General features: G+C 47.0%; 2 protein-coding genes across 3 annotated transcripts; one reads left to right on the plus strand and one right to left on the minus strand.

The window, feature by feature from the left end:
• Window positions 1-416: 416 nt before the first annotated feature.
• On the minus strand, window positions 417-6,509 carry dhx34 (DEAH (Asp-Glu-Ala-His) box polypeptide 34). Its single transcript, XM_053872907.1, has 16 exons — window positions 5,675-6,509; window positions 5,299-5,610; window positions 4,977-5,231; window positions 4,806-4,908; window positions 4,443-4,660; window positions 4,205-4,379; window positions 3,946-4,139; window positions 3,771-3,872; window positions 3,445-3,708; window positions 3,205-3,372; window positions 3,043-3,148; window positions 2,755-2,861; window positions 2,059-2,319; window positions 1,812-1,991; window positions 1,610-1,754; window positions 417-1,548 (listed from the first exon to the last, which is right to left on the minus strand). Exons 1-16 carry the CDS (start codon window positions 6,344-6,346, stop codon window positions 1,412-1,414), a joined length of 3,399 nt encoding a protein of 1,132 aa, XP_053728882.1. The 5' UTR covers window positions 6,347-6,509; the 3' UTR covers window positions 417-1,411.
• A 1,152-nt stretch (window positions 6,510-7,661) lies between these two features.
• On the plus strand, window positions 7,662-19,324 carry zgc:85932 (uncharacterized protein LOC405875 homolog). Of its 2 annotated transcripts, none has more exons than XM_053873851.1 (20): window positions 7,662-7,903; window positions 9,980-10,049; window positions 10,120-10,238; window positions 10,517-10,650; window positions 11,809-11,980; window positions 12,054-12,125; window positions 12,416-12,507; window positions 13,013-13,087; window positions 13,240-13,394; window positions 14,034-14,176; window positions 14,242-14,450; window positions 14,724-14,775; window positions 14,850-14,924; window positions 16,233-16,293; window positions 16,816-16,880; window positions 17,229-17,297; window positions 17,497-17,575; window positions 18,031-18,147; window positions 18,247-18,305; window positions 18,668-19,324. In XM_053873851.1, exons 1-20 carry the CDS (start codon window positions 7,688-7,690, stop codon window positions 18,692-18,694), a joined length of 2,061 nt encoding a protein of 686 aa, XP_053729826.1. In that variant the 5' UTR covers window positions 7,662-7,687; the 3' UTR covers window positions 18,695-19,324. The 2 variants fall into 2 exon arrangements, with proteins under 2 accessions (XP_053729826.1, XP_053729827.1); XM_053873852.1 differs by having other exon boundaries at window positions 7,770-8,571.
• The last annotated feature ends 645 nt before the right edge of the window (window positions 19,325-19,969 follow it).

Raw genomic sequence — 19,969 nt, forward strand, 5'->3', positions numbered from 1 at the left:
ACCTGAGCGATCGCCTTGATTTCTTATCGACAAGGGAACCGCTCGGTCATGTGACCTGAGTTAATGTCCTGTAAGCTGCGGGTGACATGAATCATGAGCGACAAACTTGTCTGAAAGTGGTGGAAACTGTGACAGAAAAACTAACTTCCCAGTGAATATAATAACACAAGACTGCAGTTCTGGGAACCTGTGATCATGAAGCAGTATTGCAAGGATGATGAAACAGTATGAGTTTACAGAGGCCACTAGATGGCGCTCTTGGTTTAGAAGCCAAGACAGCGCCACCTGGTGGCCTCTGGAAATCATGACACTGTTTCATGAAACCTCACCAACCCTTCAATACTGGGAACTAAAAATATCAGTTTTATAAAATGAGATAAAAGGCCAAAGAAAATGAAAAACCAAAGATTAATTTGGGCTATTGAAACATGTAAGGAAAAACACAGTGGACAGTGCTTCTATTTCAGGGTGCTTCTGATATATAACAGGCTTTGTTACAGGTGTATCCTCACTACCGCTGAGAAAATACCATCACCGCGCAGCAGGTGGCAGTGCTACCCTTCCTATAAGCAGAAGGACCTTGTGTTTATCTTTCCCTATTTGAGCTGAACTGGTGCATACCTTGGTCGGAAGGCATTGTATGCTTCATAGAACCGGGGTGAACCTTGCTCACTTACCGATTTTCATCACAAGGAATCCAGATTAACTGAACAGTCCGTGGGTGGCGTGCCTCTACTTATTGAAGGCTACTCCGAGGGTTCGCTTTAAATCACAGATGTCCTCCATCACCATAGACTCACAGCACTGGAGAGTTTTTTCTGTCACTGAGTTCCCTCTTACCTGCATCAGTTCTATCCTGTTGAAGTGCAAAGCTTAGTAGGTCATGATCTCCACATGCTTTATTGGTGATCTGGTTTTAACTTTGATTTTTAAAAACCTACTACAGCTGTGTGAAGCCCTGGCAGGTGCCATATAATAACTCGATGGGCAGGATATGGGCCTCAATACCGACACATGCGAACATCATCATGTTAGTCATGTTCCTCTGGAGATTAGCGTCCATGCTAGAACCCTTAGAAGAACTTTCCAGTCATCGGTAGGCTTTAAACAGACTCTACTTTCCACAAGACCACAAGTCTGCAGAGCAACACTGAACGATCAGAACACAGTGGACTCTCACTGGTGCGTCTTCGCAGAATCCCATGATATAATGACAAATTTGTGGTGCAATTTTACATATTCTAACCATAAGAATTTGCTAAGGAACACTGGAGGGTCTGGAGGGAGAGATGAAGATTCAGTAGCAGGTCTCTTCAGCATGGTGTCAGGAGGCCAGTGTCAGGACCAGCTGAAGCATCTCTCTCTCAGAAGAAGTGGCTCGAGTTCTTTGTGAAGTTGCCACCTGGCTGGGTCACTTGGCTGAAAACATGTGCTGGCGTTTGTGTTTGAGGATCTCCGTGGGCGTGAGCGTCAGATCCTCGTCGCAGACATCGCAGTGATACACTCTGGTGAGTCGGGAGGTGGAGGAGGCCGACTTGACGCCCGCTTCTGAAACACAAGCTCGCCGTCAAAACTCCTGACTGGATCGATGTCGATGCTTTGGTCAAACCTTCGTCCGCCTGCTGCACTTCCTCCGCCCGCCTGCAAGTGGTCTCATGCTGCATGCGCTCCAGCGGTGTGAGGGGCATGTAGAGGTCACAGTTGGGACACGTCCAGAAGGTGCGCAGACACTCGCTGTACAGATCTCGGGAGTCCTGAGGTGCCAAATGTTTTTACAAGGGCAACAAATTATACAGATTATTGTCACTCACTGTCAGGCAGTTGTAGGTGAAGAAGCTGCTGACACGTAGACCTCCTTTAATCGGGTCAGGTTTGGCCTCCACTCCAGGGAACAGCTGGTCAGGGCCGGCACATTTCTGAGACTCTGCCTGAGGACCGACATACAGGCTCTGGGTCTGCAGGGCGGTGAGGCGCCGCACGCTGTAGCGGATCTAAGAAAACAGATCTGACTCAGTCGATCCATTTGACCTCCACATAGAGCGCGGTCTGGATCGGTACCTCGGTGTAGAGCAAGAACCGGACCAGGCCGTCGCTCAGCTTCTCCATGGCTTTGCGAGACACTGCTGGACCCGAGTCAGAGGCGTCCTGCTCCAGCTGCACCAGCAGGAGGCGCTCCCACTCTGCCCGCAGAGTGAGGGCTGTGGACAGGACTCGCAGGGCCTCCTCTGGGTTCAGCAGCTCCAGCTCCAGCCACCCGTCCACCACCAGCCGAGAGCAGTCGGCGTTACTGTCCACCGAGTTCGAGACCAGCAGCAGCGCCTGCAGGAGCATCAAGACAAGGGTTGCATCCACGCACTGTTTATCCCAGGCACTTTCACTTCTTCCCCACAAAATTCCAAACATTATTTTGTTTGTAGCTATTCTTTCCTCCCAGATTTAATCATGGCATTTTTTTAAAACCTGTTTTTCATCTCCAGACCTTGCTTTTGAATTGGATTACCTTCATTTCTTAAAACAATTCACTCCACATTGCATTTTTACTTAAAACTATGTAAATTTATTTTTGTTTTCTAGGAAAATATTTCACATTAATAACACATTCAAATTGATATGCTTCTTCTTCTTGACTGAGAATAAATAATGATAACAAAAACAACAAAAAAAGAATAAGAAATACACTTTAATGTATTGTGCAGTAATGATACAAGTTCCTTTCACACAAGCAGGGGGCGCTCTGATGCGGTTCATGCTCACCTGCAGCGCAGGGACTCTGACACAGTTGGAGAGATAAGGCTTGTTGGTCTCCAGCAGGGTGACGAAGGCCAGGAGTTGGTGCTTGCTGCTGTTGGTCCGGTCCGGACCTGTGGGCGGGCCCAGAGTCAGCCAATAGACTTGTATTGAATTGTCGCGGATACATGCAGGTTCGCAAATGTCACTTTACAAACAAAACACTGTTGTGACATACTCGAGCAATCAGCCAGAACATTATGACAACCACCGCCGGAGTAAAATCTCATCTATTCTACTCATATCAACAAGTACCCGTCTCTCTGCCGTCTTCATCGGGCACCTGCAGGATCTCAGGGCTGTTGGCGAAGACGCTGGTGGGATGGATCACCACACCCTGCTTGTTCTTCGTGTGGAAGACCTGACAGATAAAAGATTGTGTGATGATCTGACACGTCCAAACATGACAGGGCCAACCTGGTCCGAGTCCTTCCTGGCGGTGTTGTGATCGTCTGGAAGAGCCAGCTGAGGGTAGAGCCCTCGGCACAGCAGCAGTTTGAGAAGGGCCTGCTGACGCGAGGTCAGGTCCTGGCTCACAGCGTCCTGCAGCTCTGAGACGTTGTGACGCAACTTGAACTTCACTTCCTGTTGGAAGGGAGGGACAGGGTTTTCAGAGCGGCTGGTCTGCAGGACAGTTCTCCTCTCACCCCGACTCACCTGGATGTCCACATCCTTTTCTGACTTTTCCTTCTTGCTTCTGCTCCGGCTCGCCTGGTCCGTGTCTGACCCTGAGGACAGGTCTCCCTCCTGTCCGTCCTCCATCCTCAGGACTTTACGTCGGCTGGTCGCCTGCTGCTCATGTTCCCTCTTCATCTGATGGAGCTTCCTCCTCTCTGTGAATCTCTGCCTGCGCTGCTCTCGATCGCCACCAGAGGTCACATCAAGATCAGACTCCAGCAGCCTGTGACTCTTCAGCAACTCCTGAGGACCATAGGAGCAGGTCAGACGGTGTGTTGGTGCACTGCATGTCTGTGGCTGCATGCCTTAAACTGCCGGCGTAAGTTGACCATCTCGTAGAGTCGCTGCTCTTCCAGGCCTCTCCTTCGGCACCACTTCCTGGAGCCCCCGCCTCGTTCCCCCTTAACCTGCAAGGAGGTGGACGTGCATGAGCGAGCGAGTGAGCAAGCGAGTGAGCAAGCGAGTGAGCAAGCGACGTACCTCCACCCAGGCGTTGAAGGTGTTGAGCAGGGTAAACGGGTCGCCCTGGTTGCTGATCAGCGGCTGGCAGGCTGTGGAACAGTCCGGGTTCTGCTGGGAGCTGCGCAGGAACGGAGACTGGACGCTGAGAGCTGCTGCGACCGTCAGGACCGGCTCCACTAGACTGAAGAGGGAACCCAGAACCAGCATCTTTCCTGTGGCAAAGAGAACAAACCTCTAAAGATCCATCACACGATGAAGGCTTTTCCGTCCGCCTCACCGATGACAACATCCACCGGCAGCTGAGCCAGCAAACGTCCGATGGAGGTGAGTTCCCCACGCCGGTCCAGGGCACCCTGCTCCTTCAGGTAGGTGATGGCTGTCTGGATACTGGCCGCCGGAGGGGGGTCGATAAAGACAAAGGAGAGTGGATCCCCAAGACTCATGCTCTTCATCTGCACCCACAAACTTGGTGAGAGTCTGATAATTTGAATCTTCAGATTAAGTCATGTTTGTACCTGAAGAACCAGGGAGTCCAGAGCCACTCGGTGGATTTCCGGGACGGGATACGGAGCGAAGGCATCGTAGTCAGACTCTGCATAGAGGCGGTAACAAACCCCGGGACCGGTGCGACCAGCGCGACCTTTCCTCTGCTCGGAGCTGGCTCGGCTGATCCAGAACTCCTGCAGGCGCTGCATCTTTGCTTTGGGGTCATAACTCATTTCCTTCACTTTCCCTGAGGACATTAGGAGAGATCAGACAGGACGAGGTTTTACTGAGTTCAGTCGTCAAAAGAACAGCAGTATCTGTATACAGATACACTGTTAATGACACGACTGAGACTCGTATTACAAACAAAAGCTGCTGCGGTAGCACCGTACCTGAGTCGACAACAAAACGAACTCCGTCGATAGTGACTGACGTCTCTGCGATGTTCGTGGAGATGATGCACTTCCTGACTCCAGGAGGAGCGATGTCAAACACCTGTACAGGCACAACAACGATACATTGAAGACCTCTGATGCTGGTCGAACCAACAGGCCTCAACAAACCTTATCCTGCTGAGCCAGAGACAGCGTGCTGTGCAGCGCCAACACAATCCAGCGCTGCGTGTGCGTGGCGTAGACCTGACACGCCTCCTGGATGGTGGAGATCTCCGCTACACCACTGAGGAATAGGAGCAGGTCGCCTCGTTCCTCAGGAGGGTAACGCTGGTCAATGCCCTGCAGGATCCGCAGGTAGGGACGAGGGTCCAGCTTCTCTGAGCGTGAGGCTTGTTCCTCAGGAGGGATAGGCTTGTAGATGACCTGTTTCAGAGAAGTAAAAATCCACTTAGCTTCAAATGACTTGGAAATATTCCCCTAGAGAACTCACTTGAATGGGAAACAGTCGTCCTGGCACCTGCAGCACCGGAGCACCACTGAAATAGTCGGAGAAGAGCTTGATGTTGATGGTGGCTGACATGAGAACCAGTCGCAGGTCGGAGCGAGTGAGCAGCAGCGTGCGCAGGACACCCAGCAGGAAGTCGCAGTGGAGGTGCCTCTCATGAACTTCGTCCACAATCACAACCTGGTACTGTTCCAGGGTGGCATCCTGCTGGATCTGCCGCAGCAGCAGACCCTCCGTGAGGAACAGCAGCTTGGTGGCTGTGGTCCGGGTGGTTTCAAAGCGGATCTGGTAGCCCACCTGAAAACCATCCAGCAGTTTGAAACATGTTTGGGCGACACAGGAAGTATTTTGTGAGCCAAACCTTGGAGCCGTACTGGTTCAGACTCTCGTAGCTGACTCTCTTGGCCAGGGAGATGCATGCGATGCGGCGAGGTTGGGTGCAAGCAATGTTGGTGAATCCAGCAGAGAGCAGATACTGAGGCACCTGAGTTGATTTCCCACACCCGGTATCCCCAGCCACCACCACCACTGGGTGCTTCCTCACCAACTTCACAATCTTGTCTCTGTACTGGCATATGGGCAGGTTCTTCTGCTCCCGCCGCAGTTTGGCCAGTTTGCCAAAGCTCTGCTTCTGGTTAAAGTCTAAAAACTGCAACAGAACCAGACGAAACTCCGAGATTTCCCTGGAACCCGGACCGTATGAATTACGTCCGCCGCGGTGCTCGGATCTGCCCAGACGCTCGTCGATGTCCCCGGTGCACACAGAGACGTTGATACGGTACCGAGCATCGTACTCCTCCGGGAGATCCAGTACCTTCTTCTTGTGGCGCTCTGGTTCCCGGTCGTACAGATGACTGGACCCAGAACCGCACATCTCCTTCTTCGCCTTAAATCTCCGAAAACGGTCGAAGAAAGCCCAAAATTCGCGGTGTTCAGCGCTGCCGGCTTGAATGTAGTCATGCGGACGGAAAAAGATTTCATCCAACTGGGCTCGACACTGCGGACTGTCCCAGTCCCAGCGGTCGGAACTCATGGTCAGACGCTGGATCTTAAGATCATCGGGATCAGTGAAGCGGAACAAAATCTACCGACCACTCATTCGTTGGATCAGTCCCTGAAATATTACAGAACGGTTTTAACACTAATAATCGATCGAGTTCAAACGCCGATTTAACAGTTATGCCGGAAGAATAACAATGATGGACACTTTAGGTCCGTCCTGCTTAGCTGTCCGCAAACATTGGTTCCGCGTGTTATGTTTGTTGTCGAATTTCGAAAGCTTTTTCAATCTACAAACGCTGTTACCTGTTCGAAAGTTTTGATACGACTGCGAGGTGAGTCCTCCACAACTATTATTAAGGACAGATAGAACATTCACTTTGCATTGAAAAGTTGAATACATTTTGTGTACGTTTTATATTTGGAATGGCTTAAAATGTATATGCCTTCTAATATTGTGTAAAAATGTCTTAAAAATAAATGTCTTAATTTCGTCGCTGTGAATCTGTGAATTTTACATCCACAAATCCTTGCCAAATTTCTTTTATAAAAAATTGGAATTGAATGCTATATATGAATTATTGCAGATTCACTGGATTTAAAGGGAATTAAAGTGTGGACTCTGCAAAATATTTGACGCTCATTTGAATCTGTCGACTGCAGTCGACAACGATCTCGCATTTTTATTTGCTTTCATTTATATTTTTGTTTCATTATGTCCGTGTGGATGCAGTTATTTCGTATTAGCGTCGTCACTAATAGTAATTTCTACTAGGTTTGTTTTTCTCTTCCTTATGGTTATTATTTATGTCTAGGAATTTAATGAGAAAAAGAGCGCACCGAATTGACAAATGCTTCCCCTCTGTGGTTGAGTGTTTGTATTGCAGCACAATTCTTGCGTGAGTCCAGACTTTCGTTCCTGTAATGCTAGTGTGGATCGCCATCTTCCGTTCCTGACTTCTAGTTCCTGTCTGAGCTGACCTTGCTTTGATACCTGCACCTCATCCGAACCTGCACACGCCAGACTTCCGCAATTCTGTTAGCCAAACTGCAGAGAAACTCCTCCTCAGCTCTCCCTCACTGAGGCAACTGCTGCTGTCAAATGTCTTGAGGACTCATTTTGACCCGTGTTCTGGGTCTCTCAGGGTACAGGTTTTATGACGTGTGGAGTCCTTTTGATGTATCATGTGATACTGGGTTGCATTTGTGTGGAGGCGTGCAGTGTACAGATTGTTCTGCAAGGGTTAAGCAGCCCAAAGTTCAGGTGCGCTCTGCAGGGGCGTGGCTTCTTCATGACTCACCTGAAGGAGTGAAAGCAGACAGACCAGTTGACAGCTGCTGCTCTCCGTTCACTTCCATCTATCGTTCTGCAGACATGGAGAAGTCCATGAGTGTTTCCTCGGTGGACGACGATGCAGACTCTGTGTGCTCCGACGAGCTGCTTGGCTCACAGTCTCAGCGCTGGCTGAATGAGCTCTTGCCGAGATCAAACTCGCATCCGGACGAGAGCCAAGGCAGGCTGTTTGTGGACCACAATTTTCCTCGTACTGAATTGGATCTGGACCCTCAAGTAGAGTGGAAGCGCCCGCCGGTAGAGTACAACCACTTGGATTTGCAGAGAGGAAAGCCACACTTGATCAGATTGAGAGAGGAAGCCATCTTTAATGCGCATGTAGCAACAAGAGAATCCATCAATGAGAGTTTGGAAGTGTTACAAATAGATGCTGCCAGTAAGTTTCGTCACCGAGTTGAGGGGAAGGCAAAGTTGTGATGGGGTGAGCAGCTCAGGCACTGGCTAGAGACATGAAGTAGAGATGCATCAGGCGCGGGAAGAGAAGCTGCTGCTCAAAATGAGGCGCGTAATTACGCCTACACGCTGCTCATGTAATACAGTGAACTCCGCATCCTGATGTCCCCTGGGAAGACGGTGTGGCTTCAGTCAGGGCTGTGGACTGGATGACTGGCGTGTTGGTTGTGGAGGTGTTCTGGAACGGTGCTGAGCAAACAGTCCTTTCTAAAAACTGACTGCCATCATCCCACCCTCTGGAGCCAGCACACAGATAGTATCTCCACGTGTCCTACTCAAGGCCTGGGGGCCAAATTTAGCCCGCCAAGTCCTCTGATGCAGCCAGTAAGAGATTTAAATATGCGCGTGTGTTTGATGTCAGAAGTCAATGTAGAAACTTGAACTTGTGAGTGAATGTTTGCTCTTCAGGGAGGGAAACCGGTGTCTGTCCTGCGATGGAGCAGAGTCAATGGGTAAACACAGAGATGCTTCATGGCAAATTTACCTGTCTCCAGTCATTTTGTTATCTCAACTAAGAAATTCTTCAGCCCACAACTTGGACGACAATTTTGGATCTTCCATGATTGAGTTTAATGCCTGACAGTTTCCTCTCCAGCTGAATGACTCTGAGGAAGATGCTGGCTGTGAGGTCCTCTGGATCATGTCGGTGTGGTTGATCAATTACAGCAACAGAAGGAAACTGTTGGTGATGGTAACTCAGAGTCCACACCACTAAACACCTGATTATTAACCATCAATAAGGATGTAATTCATTTACTGTATTAATAGTTAACATGTTTTCCCTAATCTCTAAGGACTTTATCTAAGAAACCACAATGTTAGTTTACTGGGGTTTGGATTACAACTTCCTTCTCCATGTGTGTGCGTGCGTGGGTGTGTGTTATGGGGGAGCTTCATTTCATCTTTGGAAATCTGAAACATTTATGGCTTATAGATACTGCATTTATGAGCCCTACTTGATCTAAAGCTAAGATAAATGTTCAAAAAACATGTGGGTGTAGGCCTGTGTGTTTCTGAGTCTAAAATGTAGCAAACACTGTCTTAAACTCAGAACCAAAAGATGCTGCCAGGCCAACATGGACCTGACTCTGCCTCCTGTCAAGTCTGAACACATCCACTCCAGCACACCTGCTGCGTTGTTGGATCAGAGCAACTTGTTTTTGGCTCAGGTCTGGATCCAGTCTGACTCAGGTTCTTCTCTCCAGGTGCTTATCATAATTATGAGCTTTTGAAGCCACCTTCCTCTCTTGTTCTTGAATCCAGTTCAGCAGGTACTTAGGACTGTGACAGGTTCACCGATGTTTGTTAACCTGAGGTCTTTGTTTGCTGTTCTGGGAGAATGTTTTGGATTCTTGCCTGAAAGGAGGGTTGAAGTGCCCTGAAGAAGGCCCTGTGAGCCACAGTCCTATGAAGAAAGAGGGCTCAGCATCTGTGAGCATGAGTGAATCCATCGTGGAAGGTTTAGGACCTGTGGGATTAAAAAGCAAGATGAAAGCTGGGGTGCTTCTCTGAGACGCTGATGCTTGCTTCATTCCTCCGCCTGGCGAATATGAGGTCAAGTTGCTGCAGCTGCAAAACAGAGGTCCAGAAACCTTCTCCAGTGCAGGAGAAATCTACTGCTCAGTGGAGAGCTGGTCCTGTCGTTCAGACTTCTGAACATCATCTGATCATCTGTGAAACTCCTCTGCTCTTGAAAAGATCCTGAAGCTCCATCTGAGCTTGAACTTTATCCGAAATCTGGAGAATACATTCTATCTTTTCAAATGAGAACCATGGTCTTAGCTGATCTTCATAACTCCCAGTTATTAAGCGAGCCACCTTTCTGTTCACCAATCTCACCAACCTTAAACCCCTCTGCAGGAAGTGGTGTCATCGCCTCATTTCATCGTGGGTGGGGCCACACACCTGGATATTGCCCAGGGGGAAGTCAGTAAGTGAAGATGAGACTAGAAGAGCTACATGTTGAAATTGACTTTTAACACTGAAATGTGTCTCCTCAGATGACTGCTGGGTCCTGTCTGCCATCGCCTCCCTGTCGCTCAATAAATGTCTGTTTAATAAAGTTGTGCCTCAAGGACAAACCTTCCAAAATGGATACAACGGCCAGTTTATCTTCTCGGTAAACACCTTCACCCTGTCAAACATGTTGACTGAAGGCGATCGTGAGGCTGTTATTCTCAGATATGTTTGATTCCGGCACCATCGCGTCTGGAGATTTATCCTGATAATATTTAGAGTGGGAAGCCAGGCGTGTGAGGATCTGTTTGTTGTGAAACATCTGTTTAGCTGCATGACAGGAATTCCGTTTCTGACAGAGCTGATTACAGTCTTGACAATGAGTTCGATATGGAGGGCAATTTTATTGGCGATGCCTGAGTAACGTTCTTGTCTCTTCAGTTCTGGCTGTACGGACGCTGGGAACAGGTAACCATCGATGACCGCTTGCCCTTTAAGAATAAAAAACTGCTGTACCTGAATTCTCCGACCAAGAATGAGTTCTGGAGCAGCCTGCTGGAGAAGGCCTACGCCAAGTGAGTACACATGAGGAAGCTCCTGAAGAACGAGATCACAATGGAAGAGTGGACAACAAGACTAGAGTCTACCACTGGTCTGGCGGAAGATCAGAGAAGATAAACCAGGTGGACAACAGGAAGAACTAAAAGCCAGCTAATACACATAAGATGTTTGCAAAAGCTAGTGCAACAGGCCGCCACGTCATGCTGGACCAGGTGCCAAGGCAGGTGTAGATAATGTAGACTCAAGGGGGGGAGAAACACTCTTCATTCTTTTGGCAAACCTCATGGATGTGCCTAAACATTCCTAGCGGCTAAATTGGGATTTATGTCGGGAGGCGCTCCATAGGAGACACTAAACAAATGTATCAGTTCAGTGCAAAGAGGTGGAGAAATCAAGCTCCACATGTGCAAAGTTTAGAGGCTATAATAAGCATTGATGTAGTATCAACAGAATTTACAGCATTTGACATTCACCTCACTGTTCATTAGATGAGATCTGCTTCAGGGTAGAAACCTCATACACTCGTGATCTCTGGCAGGTGAACTGCTGCTCTTCAGGACCTTCCTGATTTTTGACACAAATGGGACGAGCTTTACATATTTAGCCGTCAAACACAAACTACACTGATATCTCGATCTTTATGTCGACCTTTCATTGCCATAACCCTTTCCCCAATCTCCTCCTCTAAACCTAACCATCCAAAACACAAACCAGTACCCAATTATAATAAACTACTTTAACTGCTGTTTTAACCCTCTAAGCCTTGTCAGGACAGGCCAAAATGTCCACACAAAGCAAAATATCCTCACAAGAAGGTGGCTTGTCAAGACTTGGTACTCACAAGTATGGCAAAACATGCCCCTCCCACACACACACACACGCACGCACGGCGATGGACAGCTTTTATTCATCTCAGCGACAAATGAGCAAAAAATTTATGTTCCATTTCATTCCAGTTTATTCTAAGAAATGGCATGTTTTCAAACACATCACTTTCTTCAAACTTCATGCAACATTCCAACGGTGAGGTCAATTCATGAGGCTTCTCCTTGGTCAGGCTCTGTCCACTCTTTGATTTCCAGAGCAGCTCAAGGTTCACATACTCATAGAAGCCTGTTGACTTGTGTCTGCCAAAAAACTGCTCTTCTTCCACTGAAATCTCTGCACCCCAGGCTGAAGGGCGGCTACATGGCTCTGAGCATGGGCCTGCCACACGAGGCTATGGTTGACATGACTGGCGGAGTGACGGAGGTTTTCAACGTTCCCAATTTTAAAGGAAGTCTGTCAACCTTTCTCAAAGACCAGCTGCAGCGAGGTGCCCTCATCAACATGGCCAACCTCCAGGTCTGGTTCAGACCAAAGGATGTGTTGTCTCATTTTGCTATTATTGACCTGTCTCTGTTGCTGTTATCTGCAGGGGGAGTTTGGGAAGGCAAACCGCGTGGGCATCTTGTTCAAACATGCCTACGCGCTGACAGCAGTCCAACAGGTGAGCGGAGAAGAACACTGTTGACACAGGCGGGTTTAGATCCACGACAACAAAGCTTTGTTGGTGGTTGATGGTGGGAGATCAAATTCATAAATGGGTCTGAAGTATTCTCAGTCATCCGAGCGATAGTTAATACAGTTTACGCTTCGGCAACAAAACACAATCTCTCCACTGAGATACAAAAGCAAGGCACTCCTTAGCTAAACAAGAATCTCAGTCCCATCTCTATTCACTCTGATAATATCCAATAGCAAATGTCGTATGACCGGCGCTTCCCCTCGGCATTTCAGGTCATGACGTCGATGGGTCCTGTGACTCTGCTTCGAATCCTTAACCCCTGGGGAAACACCGAGTGGTTCGGGCAATGGAGTGACTTTGAAGGGTAAGTGAAGGATGTTAACTGGAATCAATTCATAGACGTGAGGTCGTGATAATCTGGAGCCTGTCCTATTGGTGGGGACAGCCAGACCAGGTCTCTCACAGGGCACATGTACACAAGCAGCCACTGACACTTCACACCTGGACAGTGACATCAATGAACTGGTGTATGTTTGGGGACTGTGAGAGGAAACCATAGTGCCCACAGGAACGTATCTCAGGAAACTCACCTTACACTGGATTCAAACCTTTTTGGTGTGAGGATGCTGCCTTCAAATGTCCCACACTGATCATTAGCACAGAGATGGTGGACAACACACTGAGAAGTTCTTATGCTCCTCTACAGAGAACACACATCCGGCGGAGGGCTCTCTCTACTAGTTCATATTTTGGGTCATTTCTCTGTCCTGTTGTGATAAAATTATTTTTCCTCAGTATGTGACGTCTTCAGAGACTGTGCAGGACTATTTCATGTTGTGATGATTTCAAGGTCATTCTCTTGTCTCTAGCTCTGAGTGGGCAATGGTGAGTCCCGAGGAGCAGAAGAGAATTGGTAGAATCCGGAAGGAGGATGGGGAATTCTGGTGAGTTACACCCTCATTTAATGTGCTTCTACGTAATGTAGTAGGCAGTGCTTTCAACTGTCCTCAGGACTTTCAAAGGCCTTTTGACCAGCAGGTGTCAGCATGAAACTCTTTGATTTCCAATCTGAGGCGTCTGCTAAACTCTCTTTCAGGATGTCGTCAGCAGATTTCCGTCGAAACTTTCAAATGGTGGAGGTGTGCCACATGACCGACGAGATCGTGGATGAATGCAGTTGTGATAATTTGTGGACGACAGCCATGCATCATGGGACCTGGGTGACAGGATTCACAGCTGGAGGGAGGGGAGGTAAGAGTGCTCACGTCTGGTTCACCCTCAAAATGTCGCTTTAGCCATGAGGGTGCTTCACTGTTAGTCGACACCGTTCCATTAAAACGTTGCCTTAAAGTGTCAGGTCTAAGTCTAGAGACAGACCTTCAAGTGTTTGGAAGGGTGTCAAACACACATGATGCCCTTCGCCTTGGTCCTCACCACTTTACCAAAAGTCACTTCCACTCTACTCACAATGTAGCTATTGTTAACCTACAATTACCCTAGAATTACGCCATCATCTGGCATTCGATTTAGAAGTTTTCAAATGGATGAGCTTCATGTGTATCACTTGCCCTCACTGCCTTCAAAGGTCAGCAGGAAGTATAGGCAGCTCACACCTGAAAGATGGTTTGATTTCATAAGAACGTACCTTCATGTGGCACTAACACAGTCCTCAAAAGGACTGTCATCTCCACTGTGGCAGCCAGACATCATCACCCTTCAGAGGGGATGCAAAGCTTCTTTATTTCCATTGACCTGACAAAGGTTGTCCAGCTGCAGACAAACCAGATGACATCTGCATGTGAAGGTCTTGGGGTCATGCTGCTAAAAAATGGGACTGTGATGATGACCTGGCAACAAATGAGCCGTTGGTAATTCAAGCATATTTTCCAGCTTCTTTGTGGCAAAACCCTCAATATCAATTCAACTTGACCCAAACGGATTCCTCTGGCACTTGCGCCTTCATCCTGGCTCTGATGCAGAAACACAGCCGACGCAGAGACATCCACCTGGGCATCGGCCTTCACATCTACAAGGTTCAGAGACTGGACTGAGTCATTTCTCGTAAGTGATGGTTCCTGAATGTCCATGTCTCCTGCAGGCACCTCCGAATGACACCACACTGCAGGCTGAAGACGTAGCGACTCAGCTGCCAGTTCTCCAGACACCCAATTACACCAACCGCCGTGAAATTGTTCTCCGTGGCTCCCTGCCACCGGGCAGCTACATCATCATCCCGTCCACCTACGAGCCGAATCAGCAGGGAGCCTTCCTTCTGCGGATTCTGACAGAGAAAGGCAACGCAGCCAAGTAAGTCAAGGTGGATCTGTACTCTCTGTGGAAGCCTGCTGAGACAGCTGGGAACTCCATCAGTGTCAGCACAGGATCTCTGCTGTCCTGGAGATTCATTTTTAGGGAGGTGACTGTAAGACTTGTTTCCAGCCCCACAAGCTCCAGCTCCACCTCCTGCCACAGCAGCCACTGTTCCTGACAGTCTTTTTAGACTCTTGCTTTGTGGACACCTGCTCTATCCACAATGGCTGCTGCTGCTGTTAATGTTTCGTGGGTTTCATTTGTTTACAGTAAAGCAGTGAAACCGCACACGCACACTCACACCCCGATGACAACAGTGGTGGTAAGACACCAGATTTGCATTTGCCACCAGCCTTCATGAGCACAGTTCACATCTGCTGTTTCTTCCTATGCCAGTACACCTATCCGCACCAGACCGCCCTCCCACCCTTCGACCGCATGAAAGACCTGTACTGGAAGCACTGCAGCAAGGTGAGCGCCTCCAGCGCTGCTTCTGTCCTCCACGGAAGCGTGTGTGTCACTTTCAAATGGACTGACTGAAGAGGGAGAGTGTTACCTAAAAGGCAATTCTGGATTTCATGGCTGTGAAGATGCAGAACATGTGTCAAACTCAAGGTCAAACCTGGCCCACCTTGTCATTTTATGTGGCCCATAAGCAGAAAAATTAAATTGCTGTTGATATGACTAGACATGTGGTGTAAGCCAAGACAAGCATGCAGATGGATAGTGAATTCACTGAGGGATTTGTGTGTTTGAGTGTTTCAGTCATGAGGTCTGGTGGGACTTGGGACCCAAAAGCAGGAGACTTGGTCGGAGGATCAGAGTTCATCCAGGGTTTAAGCCCAAGCAAAGACCATAAGGACAAAACCTGACAAGATTTCAGACTTGACTTGATGGGACAGTACTTAACAAGAAGGTTGACTTGACGCTCAGACTTGACTTGAGGCTGAGGATGAACAACCCAACGTTCAGACTAAAGGAGGAACCAAACTCACTCACGTGAAACTCACAAGAGACTGATTTGGAGTTCTGTTTCTTTTCCCCAAAATCGTTAAAAAAATGTTGAATGGTGTTGTTTCACTTTTGGCACCTTGTATGACTGAGTCCGCCTCACAGTGTTAGTGTGCAGTTTGGCAGTGAGAAGGTGGAGGCACAGGCTCACTGGCAGACATTGTCTTCCAGCTGCCTTCACTGGAGAAGAGCCAGAGTCTAGGACTAAAGCACTGTAATCACTCAGAACAGTGCTTAATATGACTGGAACCTGGTGTCCGTACGGTATTTAACCTGATAAGTTATCTTCATAAGGTAGCTGTAGGTGAGAAGTCAGATTTCCTAACAAACTGAACCATCATCAGTCAACTGAAAACAGATAAAAGATCTGAACTTCCCTGTCTGAAATGAAACCATAAATGTCGAGCTGTTTTCTCAGCTGTGATTTTCAGTGCGGAGTGTTTGCATAGTTCAAACTGACAGCCTGCATGTTGTCGTGACTGGTGCTGGTTTGATCTGTGCTCCTCCATTCTTCTTATTATTTTACAATGCTCAACCAGTGCCAGTTCTGACAAGCAGTCAGGGGGTGTGTCTTCACCAGACTTGCTGGGACAGGTGCTGGCAGGCACCTCTGGCCTGGGATCCATATGGTGCGCTCTGGCAGCTTCATATTGTAGCTGACTTTGGTGCTCAGTGCCTGTATAGATCTTCTGATTGTCTGCCTTTTTGTTGTCACCACCTGCAGATGCTCACCTGCAGCATTGTGTTGTCTGTTTTGTGTGTACTCAGAGAGGCTACTGCAAACCGCACCATCTGCACAGCCTGCTGACTGAGGCCTTTCAATCAGGAGGTCGGTACTCCTGTCCTACACAAACACACACGCACGTACACTGTCTTTGAGGGGACATTTCATTGCCGTAACCCTTTCCCCAGTCTCTCACCCTAAACCTGACCATCTGAAACACATGGCTAACCTTAACTAGGAACTAAGCCCAACTTAAATTCAATTATATTTACCCTGTTATTATGTTTTAATCCTCAAATTGAGATTTAAACTTGTCCCCACAAATCCATAAGGTCCCCAAAAGGACAGTGCTTTTTCAAAAATTGGTCCCCACTAAGTAGGATAAGCAAGCCCCCCACACATACACCTGCACGTTTGTTTCTCTATTTTTGTGAGGACCTCTCATTGATATAACCCTTTCCCCAGCCTCTCACCTTTAACTTAACCATCTATAACAAATGGCTAACCTGAACTAGGACACGTGCACACTTGTGTTAGAGGCACTACTAATAAACTATGTAAACAAAGACGCACAAACACACACATGAATTCACATCCTGTACACGACTCAGTCTTTGGTGGTTTCAGTCTTGGCAGGCACAGAGAAGAAGTTGTCTCTGGAGCACTGCAAGACCTTCGTGGTTCTGAAGGACGTATCCTTCCAGAGAACTGTTTCAGTAAAATCAGATTGAAGGTGTATTTAAGCTTTTTGTGTCTATTTCTTCCACAAACCTGTAAATGAACTTCAGTGGTTGTTTACCTGTTCTTCTCTTCTCTCCTTCCTAACTTTGTCTCCAAACTTCTCCACGTGACCCTCTGATAGACTCTCCCAATGACAACCTCAGTTTCTCCATCTCTGATTCCTATGAAAGCTTCTCTTTCACTCTTGCAGCACCATCCTGCCTGCATTCTCTTCTCCACCCTCCCTTTATCTGTGCTTCCTTCTAAATGATTTTCCAAACGATTGCTTGACATTTTCCTTGACCTACATGTTGAACTAGAGCCAAGCAGATGCTCGGCTGAGCTGGCAGGACTTCCTGAGTCTGTGGGAGAAGATCCGTCAGTGGACGGTGAGCAAATGCAAGATGACAGTGTGAGAAGTAAATCAAAGTGACGAATCAAAAAGTAATGTTACAGACGTGTGTTCTCTCCTATGTTACATCCACTCAGCTCGCAGGTGCTTTCATCCAGACCAACTTACATTTACTGTATCACTGAGGTCCAAACCAGGAACATTAACTTTGGTTTGATCTTTTAACTTCCTGCCAGGACATCTTCCTGACCCTGGACAAGAACAAGACCAAGCATCTGGAGTACCAAGAAGTGGGCCCGGCGCTGACAGCAGCAGGTCAGACTGTCACCTTTCACTACTTCATCGAGGTCTTCATCTTGTCATCAACACAATGTTGTAGTTCAGTTCACTGGCTTCAAAATACATTCTCCCTGCGCTAATATGGTCAGGTCGGCACTGGGCACTCTGGTTTCTTCCCACCTTGAAGGGATGACTCTAAATTGTCAGTCACTTTGAGTGACTGGTCAGATCTGTCTGGACGTGACCTCTGAAGAACCTGAGACCTTTCAAGGACGTCCCAGTTTGTAACCATCATTGTTGGAAAATCCGCCTGACTGGCATTGTTCTTATTCCATCCGTACTAACCACGTTGTCGAATCGAATCGTTTTGCGGTTGCAGTTTCCAGATTTACCACTAGATGTCCTACTTTTTCTATTTGAAGCTGCACTGACTTGTGACTTTCTCTCACTGGATTCATGAGCCATCCTGATCTGAAGTGTCTCTGGTTCAGGTGTTAAGGCGGACCGGTTCATCATGACGCTGGTGGGTCTCAGATACACTGAGCCAGATATAACCATCAGCTACCCCGGCTTCCTCTACCTCATGCTCAAACTGGAGACCATGATCCGTAAGTCTGCTGTGTTCCCAACTCAACCCCTGATCTGGTCCCACTTGCAGTTTCAGAAAACTTGCCGCTCGGCCCTTCAAACTTGTCGTCTCTTTGCAGATACATTTCAGGCCCATGACGTAACAGGAAGAGGAACCATCACCCTCGATTACAAACAGGTATCCTAGGTGCAGGAGATGGACTCAGTAGTCTGGACTACTAACTCTTTTTTTCTTCTTGCTCCTTGGTCATCACAGCCAGTCTTCCACTTATCTTCATCTTCCTCCTCTTCATGTCTTCCTTCCTCACTGGTTGTCCTCCTCTTCTTCATCTCCAACGTTGTTGGTCCATCTCTGTTACTCTTTGTGGGGCCTCCCTAACTTGGTCTCCACTCTTCCCCACCGGTTCCTCTGATAGACTCATTTCTGAATTCTGATTTTTTTCCCCTGTTCATAGCTCCGTTATTTTTACTGAAACTTTAATATCAAACATTTTGTGTTTTTCCCAAAAATACACAATTCTGCCCTCTCCTGTCTTCCAGTGGCTCTACAAGACCTTGTACAACTGATCATCATCCCGTGATACACGTCCTCCAGCTCCCTAGTTAATCACAATGTTTGTTTAAAATCTTTTTTTTTTTCATCCATTGGATGTTTGTCATTGATCCCGAAGTTTTACTACCTTTCCTGAGTTCTTCCTTTTTTGATCATTTGATTTGCTGCCCAAGGTTTCACTCAGACAGTGTCTCAGGGAACCTTCAGCAAGCTTGTCATGTGTTCTTCAAAGTTCCATTCTTGGCCCTTCGTTGTTTTATTCAGTTGAATGAAATTGAACACTCAAGGTCTGTTTGACTCACATGAACCTAGATTCTAAGTGTTGGTGGGTTTGTTGCATTTCAGAACTTTTTTCTAGACAAGTCAATGTGACTTTTTTTGCGCTGTAGTTGCTGGGCATTACCTTCTATTTGAATAATTCAGATCCATGTTAATGCCATTTGCACATCATCAGGAAATTTTGCCTATGGATTTCTGCATTTTAATAAAGTGAATTAAGTTCAAGCTTTTTTTATTTTGCTTGTACTGTATTCAATCTGAATGTTGAATACACTCATTACCAAGAGAAGACCTGTTTGTGTTCCTTGTGGCTCTCTGGTTTCCTCTCAATGGCCAAAGATTTTTTTCACTTAAAAAAAAAAGAACTTCATTTTATGTGTTCTCTTTAATTAGGTCGGTAGTGATTTGTCTTTTTTACTGACTTAATTCACCAAGGATATACTGTATGCATTTATGTTTTTTTTTTAATGTATTTATTTTGTAACAGCTTTTTCTTTTATATACAATTATAATTTTTTTTGGAACCGTACGACCACTGGTGCGGTACATGATGTCGTAAACTGGCATTTTCAACTTCTGATCATTTATCATTTAGTTAAAAAAAATAATGAGTTAACTTTAAGTTGTTAACTTTGTTGATATCTACGTTGTTTTGGTATTATTTGTGCAGTGAAGTTCGTGCTGTGATTAGTTTCCAAAAGGCACTGAAATTGCATGGGTGTTGTGTTGTTTTAATTTGACCAATAAAGTTGAGTGGTAAAAAAAAAAAAAAAAAGCTCCAGTGACGTAGCAACACATGGGACTGCATGCTACTGGCCTATCAAGAACCTCTCCTATTATTCAATTAAAGTAAACAATGTGGACAATTTCATTAAGGTAAGAGGATTAAAATGCCTAAGTTTTACCGGTGGAAATGTATATTAAAATACGTGCCTTGAATGGACTGATTTAGCTGGTCGTCGTTTTGGATTTTTTTAAATAAGCACATTTATGATATTTATTCGGTAAAT

Source organism: Synchiropus splendidus, chromosome 8 (genome assembly GCF_027744825.2).
Source record: "Synchiropus splendidus isolate RoL2022-P1 chromosome 8, RoL_Sspl_1.0, whole genome shotgun sequence".
In the NCBI taxonomy this organism is placed as follows: Eukaryota; Metazoa; Chordata; class Actinopteri; order Syngnathiformes; family Callionymidae; genus Synchiropus; species Synchiropus splendidus.